This window comes from Nothoprocta perdicaria, unplaced genomic scaffold (genome assembly GCF_003342845.1).
Source record: "Nothoprocta perdicaria isolate Ctin4 unplaced genomic scaffold, notPer1 scaffold_97, whole genome shotgun sequence".
Classification (NCBI taxonomy): Eukaryota; Metazoa; Chordata; class Aves; order Tinamiformes; family Tinamidae; genus Nothoprocta; species Nothoprocta perdicaria.
The window spans coordinates 1,915,103-1,923,442 of record NW_020456276.1 but is presented as its reverse complement, the minus strand read 5'-3'; the positions used below and the strand labels follow the sequence as shown (position 1 = coordinate 1,923,442).

The 8,340-nt window shown below is 71.4% G+C and overlaps 1 protein-coding gene and 1 long non-coding RNA gene across 2 annotated transcripts in view; one reads left to right on the top strand and one right to left on the bottom strand.

The window, feature by feature from the left end:
• PRICKLE4 (prickle planar cell polarity protein 4) overlaps nt 1-4,490 on the top strand; it is an 8,093-nt gene extending 3,603 nt beyond the window's left edge. The window contains exons 2-8 of the mRNA XM_026053085.1: nt 2,425-2,562; nt 2,701-2,781; nt 2,859-2,996; nt 3,086-3,286; nt 3,398-3,584; nt 3,662-3,928; nt 4,090-4,490. Of these exons, the coding sequence (XP_025908870.1) occupies nt 2,425-2,562; nt 2,701-2,781; nt 2,859-2,996; nt 3,086-3,286; nt 3,398-3,584; nt 3,662-3,928; nt 4,090-4,490 (1,413 nt within the window). The remainder of the gene's footprint in view (nt 1-2,424; nt 2,563-2,700; nt 2,782-2,858; nt 2,997-3,085; nt 3,287-3,397; nt 3,585-3,661; nt 3,929-4,089) is intronic.
• A 2,509-nt stretch (nt 4,491-6,999) lies between these two features.
• LOC112959202 lies at nt 7,000-7,639 on the bottom strand. Its single transcript, XR_003251582.1, has 3 exons — nt 7,589-7,639; nt 7,381-7,503; nt 7,000-7,047 (listed from the first exon to the last, which is right to left on the bottom strand). It is a non-coding gene; the product is annotated as an uncharacterized LOC112959202 (long non-coding RNA).
• Between the last annotated feature and the right edge of the window lie 701 nt (nt 7,640-8,340).

Sequence of the window (8,340 nt, the reverse complement as noted above, 5' to 3'; positions counted from 1 at the left end):
GAGCGGAGCGGGCGGCCGCGGCGGCGCAGGTAGGTGAATCTGGAGTGGAGCTGCGTGGAGCGGGAAAGGCTGGGAAGGAGCCGGGAGATCCCATCTGGTGGGGTTGCTGCAAACGCGATGGGGAAGAGGTGAATTTCGGGAGGGATTTGGTGCCCGAATGAACCGCTGCCGCCAGCAGCAGCAGCAGCAGCAGCACGGGTGGCAGCGCGGGGCTGCGGCGGGCGGCCCGGTGCGGGCAGGTGGCTGCGGATCCCTTGGGTGCCTCGGCGGCCCCGCAGGTCCCGCGTCCCAGTGCGGAGATGCGGCGGGATGAGCTGCAGCAGCTTCCTGGGGGACCTGGCCGGGCTGCTCCCAGGGGGAATGAGCCGCTCCGGCTCCGCACCTCTGCCCCCCAGGGAGAGATGTGCCCAGACCGGCTGCATCCTTCTCCCGGAGCCCCCTTGGTGCAGCTGTGTTGACAGGACCTGCAGCGAGAGCAGCTTGCCGTGTGGGTGAGGTGTTGTCTACACAGATCCATGCCAAAAGCTGCCAGCATTGTTGGGGGATTTGGGATGGGATTTGGCCTTGCCAATGAGCAATTGCATTTCCCTGGTGGTCATGGAGCTGTGGAGGGTTTGGTGCTGCTGCTAAATGTACCAAAACCTGGGTCTCATGCAATGGAGAGGTGGCTCCGGCAAAACAGGGGCTGTGGCAGGGACAGGGATCAGCTCCAATGCATGCGGGGAGCCGGGCTGTGTGTGAATGGGACTGGGAATGGTGGCTGCAGGACAAGGGAATAGTGCGACCGTGCAGGGGAGGAAGGGAATGGGAGCCACCGAGACCCCATCCTGGTGAGCTCGGCCCCTCTGACCCCGGGAACCACCATGGAAAGGGCCATAACCACCGTGGGAAACACACTCCAAGCGGGAAACAAATCCCAGGAAGCAGGGCAGTGCTGGGAGCAGCCCATGGACACCCCCTGGCCCTTCGCAGATGCCGCGAGGGTCCGAGCGCGGCGGGACAGGGACGGGGAGCGGAGGCGCCCGACCTGTCGGAGCTGCCCGGCTCCTTAGCATGGGAGGCGCTTCCCGCTGTCACCGTCTGCTGCTAATTACAGGGAGCCGCTGCAGCCCAGACGGCTGCCGGCCGCTGTAATCGCATCAAGCCGGGCCAGGCTCTGTGCGTGGCCTGGCCCGCACTGCTCCCGCTCTCCCAGTTACCCCGGCGGCTCCTCCTGGCACCCCCAGAACCCCGCTGGAATCAGGGATGCTCCTTTCTCCAAGCAGGATCCCACTGCGAATGCCTCAGGACTGGGGGATAAGCCAGCCATGGGTAGCACCATGCAGCATCCCGGGGAGCTAGTTAGGAGAGAGCTGGACTAGCCCCGTGCGGCTCAGAGGCTTCGTAAACCAAGCCAGGCAGCACCTCCCATCCCAGGGAAGCTCCGCTTTGGCATCTCCAGGGATGCAGCTCCCACCTGCAGCCGGTCCCACACGAGCCACAGGCCACGGAGCTGCTTTGGGCTCTGGATTTGCCCCTGTTGAGGAGCAAAACACGACTGGCCTCGGAGCCCGGCAAGCACCGGGAGCCCGGCAAGCACTGGCCCTGGCACCCACTGCAGGACCCTGAGCGCAGGGCACGCAGCCCTTTTTGTTTGGTCCCGCTGAGTTACCAATTTGCAGAGTTAATCATTGACGCAGGTGCAGCGGGGAAACCTGAGCTGCCGCCGCCGCCGCTCCTGCTGCAAAGGGCCCCAAACGGAGCGTGGGGACACAAGGTCCGGGGCCGCGGGACGGGACGGGGCCGCGGGCTGCATTCCAGGACACCCCGCAGGGCCGAGCGCGGCTGGCACCAGGCCGGTGTCCAGGGCTCCCCAGGAGCTGCCGGATCCCATCCCGCCTTTGTTTTGGAAAGCGCTGGGAGGAAGGAAGCGCGCGGCGCGGGGCCGAGGGAAGGGGCCGGTTTGCAGCCATTAGGCAGGGAAGGTGGAGGCGCCGGGCGAGCCGGCTGCCGGGCAGGAACAGCCGCTCTGCGCTGAACAATAGCAGCCCCGGGGGAATCCAGCATTTTCCACTGCATTGGGCTAGACCTCCATCTCCTCCCACGGCACCGCTTGGAGACAGGCCGCCAAAGCCGGGATTAACCGGGCCAGCAAGGGGCTGCAGGGAGCCAGCGAAAATCTCCCGCTGTGGGAGCTCGATGGCCGGCAGCGCTTCCAACCGGGACCCGTTCCAGCTGGACACGGGAACTGGGGATCCCCTCGCCCAACTTCCCCTGCACTGAGCAGAGAGACTCAAGGACGGTCCTGGCTGCACTCATCCTGGGAATGCCCCCGGGATGACGGAGGGATGCTGCAGACGGAGCAGGATCTGTGCTGGGATGCCGCATGTCCTGGGAACGGACCCCCTCCCGGGATGCTCCAAGCCCTGTCGCCTCTCTCTGCAGCCCATGTCCCCGCCGAGCCCCGCATGGCCCCAGCGCGACGAGGCGCCCGCGTGCGGCACTGCCACCGGCCTCCCGCCGGCCTCGTCCGACAGCGACTCCGGCTGCGCCCTGGAGGAGTATCCGGAGCCGCCGGCCGAGGTGGGCACCCCCAGCGCCCTGCTGGAGCATCCCGGGACGCAGCTCCCGGCGCCAGGGCCACACGGACGCCCTGGCGCCGGCCGCTCCGTCCCCTGCCACGTCCCCCTTGTGCTTCTGTCTCCCGCGTGTGCCGCGCAGGTGCCCGCGTGCCCGTCCGCCGACCGCAGCCGGCTCCGCGCCAGGGCGCTGCTGCAGCAGCTGCCCCCGCAGGACTGCGATGTAAGGGGCGCCGTGGCGGGGAGCGCGGCGCCTGCCGGGGCGCGCGGCGGCCCCTCACGCTGTGCCCGTGCCCCCAGGAGCGCTACTGCCCCGGCTTGGCGGAGGAGGAGAGGCGGCAGCTGCAGGCGTTCAGCGCGCGGCGGCGGCGCGAGGCGCTGGGGCAGGGGCTGGCGTGCCCCGTGCCGGGCCCCTGTCACGGGTGTCCCTGCAAGCAGGTGAGACGGACCCCGCTGCAAATGCTGCCCAGGGGCGCGACCGGCCCCGTGCAGCCCCACAGCCCCGTCCGTGCCCTTCGGCTCTGCAGTGCGGCCGCCGGCTGAACCAAGGGGACCCGGGCGTCTCGGCCTCCCGCCTGGGCGGCCAGCTCTGGCACCCGTCCTGCTTCTGCTGCCACTTCTGCCACCAGCCCCTCGTGGATCTCATCTACTTCCAGCAGGATGGTAGGATCTACTGCGGGCGGCACCATGCCGAGCTTTTCCGGCCCCGCTGCGCCTCCTGCGACCAGGTGGGCACACGGCACGGGGGGCTCCACGCGGCCCGAGGTGGCGGCGATGGGCGTGATGGGGAGGATGCTCCGTGGCTGCTCGCTACCCCCGCGCCCGTCCCCCTGTTGCAGCTCATCTTCCTGGAGGAGTGCGTGGAGGCGGAGGGCCGCCGCTGGCACCCCGAGCACTTCTGCTGCCTGGAGTGCGAGGCGCCGCTGCGCGGGCAGCGCTACGTGCTGGCGAGCGGCCGGCCCCACTGCGCCCGCTGCTACGAGAGCCTCTACGCGGAGCCGTGCCAGGCGTGCGGGGAGCCCATCGGTGGGTGCCGAGGGGGCGGCGGGAGCCGCGGGGCGGGCGCCGCGGGTGCAGAGCCCTCACCGGCGCCGGCCCCGCAGGCGCGGACAGCGAGGAGGCGACGCACGAGGGGCTGCGCTGGCACGCGCGCGCCGCCTGCTTCTGCTGCAGCCGCTGCCGCGCGCCGCTGCGCGGGCGCCCGCTCACCGCGCGCCGCGGCCGCCTCTTCTGCTCCGATGCCTGCAGCCGCCCGCGCGCCGCCGCCGACGGCACCGATGGCGCCTCCGACTCCTCCGACTCGGCCTTCGCCTCGGCGCCGTCCCCCGACGCGACGCCCGCGGGGTGCAGGCAGCACGGGCCGGGGGCTGGTATGGATGGAGGGAGGGATGGCATGAGAGAGGGCGGGAAGGGGGGAAGGATGGAGGGATGGAGAGAGGGATGGGAGGGAGAGCAGAGGGACGGGGGGATAAAGGAGTGACATGGCTGGGACATCCATCCCTCCCTCATCCCTTCGCTGTCCTTCCCGCAGAGGCAGAGCTGCTGCCAGGACTGGCCCCGGTGCATCCCGCCTTCCGGGGCACGGACAGCTGGGAGAGGAGCAGGGATGCCTCGCGCACGGAGGGGCACCCGGCTGCAGGGAGCCCTGGCCCGAGGACAGCGCAGGGTGACGGGGACATGGGTGTCCCATCCCCGTCCTGCTGCAGCCTGAGGCCGGAGGACGCCGAGCTGCAGGACGGCACGGAAGAGGAAGACTCCTGGTGCCCAACCTGCTCTTCCTCCTCAGACTCGGACTCGGGAGAGGAGGGTTTCTTCTTCGGGAAGCCCATCCCCAAGCCCGGCACGGGCTCGTTGGGCACAGAGTGCACGGGGCGGCCCGGGGGGCGCCCGGCGAAGCTGCGGGGCAGCAGCCGCCACTGCAGCGTGTCCTAGCGTGGGGACAGCGGCCCCCCCAGCCCGGCCCGTGCCACCGGCTGGCCCCAGGGCACCTCGGAAGCGGCCCCGTGGCGGGAGGGAGAAGCCAGCGGGACGCCTGAGCCGGCCGCGCGCAGCCGGCAATTCCTGCCGGCCGCTCCCGCAATTAGGAACAGGTAAAGCCAGCCTGGGAGCCGGCAGCCGACGGCCGGGGCCGGATCCGTGCACCCGCTCCCACAGCGGGAAGCGCTGCGGGATGAAGGCGGCCCCGCGCCGGCGGCCTGGACCACGAGCACAGGCGCGCAGCGCTGGCACCAGCCCCAGTGAAAGCTCGGCCGCCAGCCGGCTGCGGGAGCAAACGAGTCCAGCCCGTTGCTCCCCGTCCCGCCAGCGCGGCCGGAGCCGCGGGCAGGCACCGGCTGCGGGATGGGACGGGATGGGACGGGATGGGACGGGATGGGACGGGACCGCCAGCCCGCACGCAGCAGCGGAGCAGGGACCACGCCCAGCTCACACTGGCTCTGTTTTTATTAAAGACTATCTAATCCCAAGCGGGGGCTCGGCTGCTCCGTGCGCGGGCGGGGAGAGCAGATGACGGCTCCGTGCGGCCGCTCTCCGGACCAGCCCTGCACGGCGGGAGAGCCCGGGGCCGGGCTCATCCCGGCGGCCGGGGGGCTCGCGCCGCCCGCCGCGTCGTAGCTCTCGATGAAGCTCTCGAGCTGGCGCAGGTGGTGGCCGCGCGCCCGGCGCAGCGTGGCCCGCAGCGCCGCCGCCAGCGCCGCCTCCATGCAGGGCTGGTGCCACAGCAGCATCGCGGCCACCATGGCGCAGGCCAGGCTGCAGCGCTGGTAGGACTGCGGGTGGCAGCGCCCGGCCGTGTCCGTGCCCGCGCCGCCCCGCCGCCCCCCGCGCGCCCGCCACTCACCAGCTCCAGCTGCTCCTTCCTGGCCAGCACGGCGGCGGAGCGGCGGTCCCGCTCGGGCACAGCCTGCGGGATGCGGGAGAGCGGCGTGCTCGCAAGCGGGAGGGGTGCCCAGGATTGCCCCCCTGCACCCGGAGCTGCATCCATCCCTCTGCCATCATCCCAAGCCCGGCCACGGCTGCTCTCCCCGCCAGGGGCTCGTTAGGCCTCGTGCCGCTCGTTAGAGCGGGCGTCCCGAGGGGTTTCACGCTCCAGCACATTCCCCAGCCTTGGCCTTTCTCCAAGTGCCTCCAAGTTATTGGCATCTTCCCAAGTGGCTGGTGCCGGGGCAGCCATTGGCTCCACATCCAGGCCAATTCCAGACACGTAATTCCATGAGAGGAAAGGCGGGAAAGAAAAGATGTTCCCAGGCTGGCTGGGATCATGTTTTGCTGGGCCGGGTCCGGTGGTGGCTCCTGGGGACACTGGAGCACGAGGGGCAGAAGCAGAGCCCGGGACGCACCGCAGGGCAGCACAGGCATCGGTGGGAAGGAGCCGGGTCCCTACCGGCTCTCCGGGGGGATGAAGTTCCCCGGTGCCAGGCGAGGACGCGGGCACGGGACGGACATCGGAGCCACCCTGTCCGAGCACGTCCTGTGGCTCTGCAGCCTCTTCCCGTGGGACCTGCAGGGGCTGGTGCGAGCGCAGGGACGTGGGCGCCGGCACGGAGCTGCCTTTGCCCGGCGGCGTCAGGGGAGCGTCGGCCCCTACCCGCTCCGGATCCTCCTCCTTCCCGCCGCAAACGCTCCGCGCTGGGGCGGCCTCCATTCCCGAAGCCGCGGGGTCCCGCTCACCTGTGGCTGCCGGGCACTGCGGGGGACACACGGGCTGCTGAGATCCCGGGAAACCGGGAGCAGCTGGGGAGTCCAAGGGGCAAAGCGTTCCCGCACACACCGGCTCTGCGCCCGCTGTGCGCTCCCACTCCACCATGCATTCCTTCTCCGCCGTGCGCTCCCGCTCCGCCACGGCTGGCACGGTGCCGGCAGCGGCACCCGGGCTCTCCCGCGCGCTGCTCCCTGGCCCCTCGGGATGCTCCCGCCACGGCGGGTCCTGCGGGAAGGGCAGCGGTGAGGGGCTGGCGGCGCCGTGCCGGGCGCGCTGTGCCCGCCATCCGCAGGCTCACCGGCTGCTCCGCGCCCGCGGCATCCGCCCGGCTCTTGTCTCGGCCGCCCAGCGCGCTCAGCCTGGGGCTGGGAGCCCAGGCACCGGCAGACGGCGGCCTCCCTGCGGAGCAGAACCGGAGCAGTAATGCCAGGGGGTACCTGGCACTGCAATAATGCCAGGCCCGGCGGTGCCGAGCTGCAGCACGTGTGTGTCCCGCTCCGGAATAGCCTCCACCCTGTGCCAGGGCCTCCGGGAACCACTCGTGGATGGAGGAAGGTGCAACGGGACAAAACCTCTGCCTCAATGGCCGAGTCCTTCTCAGTCCCCCAAATCCCTGCCGGGGCCGCTGCCGGGTGCCAACACCAACCTCTGGGCACGCGGGGACGCGGGGGACGGCGGCAGGGAGCAAACGTGTCCCGCGGGCGGAGCTGCGGGAGGCGGCAGCGCTTCCAGCCAGGGCCCTGGCGGCAGCCCCTGCGCCAGGGACCATCCCAGCAGCCTTCCTGATTCCTGTGGGATGGACAGGCAGCTCGGCAGGGAAAGGGAGGCTGGAGGGGCTCGCGCAGGGAATGGGATGGGATCAGCATCTCCATTGCTGCGTCCTGCAGCGCGAGGAGGCTGCAGGTGGGACCTGCCCGAGCCGGGGTCTGTCTGCTCCTACCCTGGGGCGGGCGGCCAGGCAGGAGGCAGCTCCTCCACGGGGAAATCAGGGAATTCGGGCCAGGAGGAACAGGAAAGGGACATGAGCGGCGGCAGCTCCTGCCGGGGGCAGCGGTTGAGTGGCACGGACAGGGAATTGCTCCAACGCTTTCCCGGGACTCGCATCCCCTCCGCTCCCCGTACCGGGCTCCATCCGTCGCCGGGAGCAGCCTCCTCCTCGCTCCAGCGCCAGGGAGTGGCCGGCGGCGCCCAGCGCCCGTCCTCCTCCTCAGGGCCGGGAGAACAACCTGCATCCCACGGAGCGTGCTGCAAGGAAAAGTCACCACAGGGGGGACATGGGGGCGCCCCCGGATGCTGCTCCCATCGCTGCTCCCGGCTCATCCTGGCTTACCGGCCGCCAGCCGATCCCGGCGCTCCGGCGTTCCCAGTCCCAGGGCGGGGGGCTCCGCGCGGGCCGGGGGCCGTGGGGCGGCGGGGGGGAACCCCAGCGCGGCCGGTGCTGCGGAGAGCGACCGGCGCGGGGTGAACGTGGCCCCGGGGGGCCGCGAGGCGCCAGAGCTGCCCCCACCTCTCCAGGGAGCCGTGGGAAGCGTCTCCAGCCGGCATTCCTGGGAAACATCTCGGGATGGCCAGGGGGAGCCGCAGGGCCGGCTCCCGGGAAGGGGGTGACGGCCGGGGCGTCGCTGCCGGGGGGCCGCTCCGTCCGCCAGCGGCTCCCGCTCGGTGCCCGCAGCCCGGCCCGCGGCTGCCCTTCCCCGGCGGCGCCCCACGGGCACCGCGCGGCCTTGGCGGGCGGCGCGAGATAAGGCGGCCGGGGAAGCACATGGGAGATAAGGGAGGAGCGCGGGGGCTGCGGCCGGCACGGGAACCGCTCCGGCAGACACGGCCCGGCACGGCCGCGCGCCCTGGCTCCGGCACAGCCCTCCCCGCTCCGGCCACGGCTCGCGGCTGCTCCATTGTGCCCTCCTGGCCTCGGCATCCCGTGCCGGGAACACGGACAACTGGGATGCTCCGGCCATGCCCACCAAGCCCCAGGGGCGGGAGCCGGGTGAGGAGTTTGAGCACACGGCACAAACAACAGGCACCTGCGGGAAGCGGGTGCATTCCTGGAGAACAGGGACAGTAAAAGGGCCGCGTGTGCAT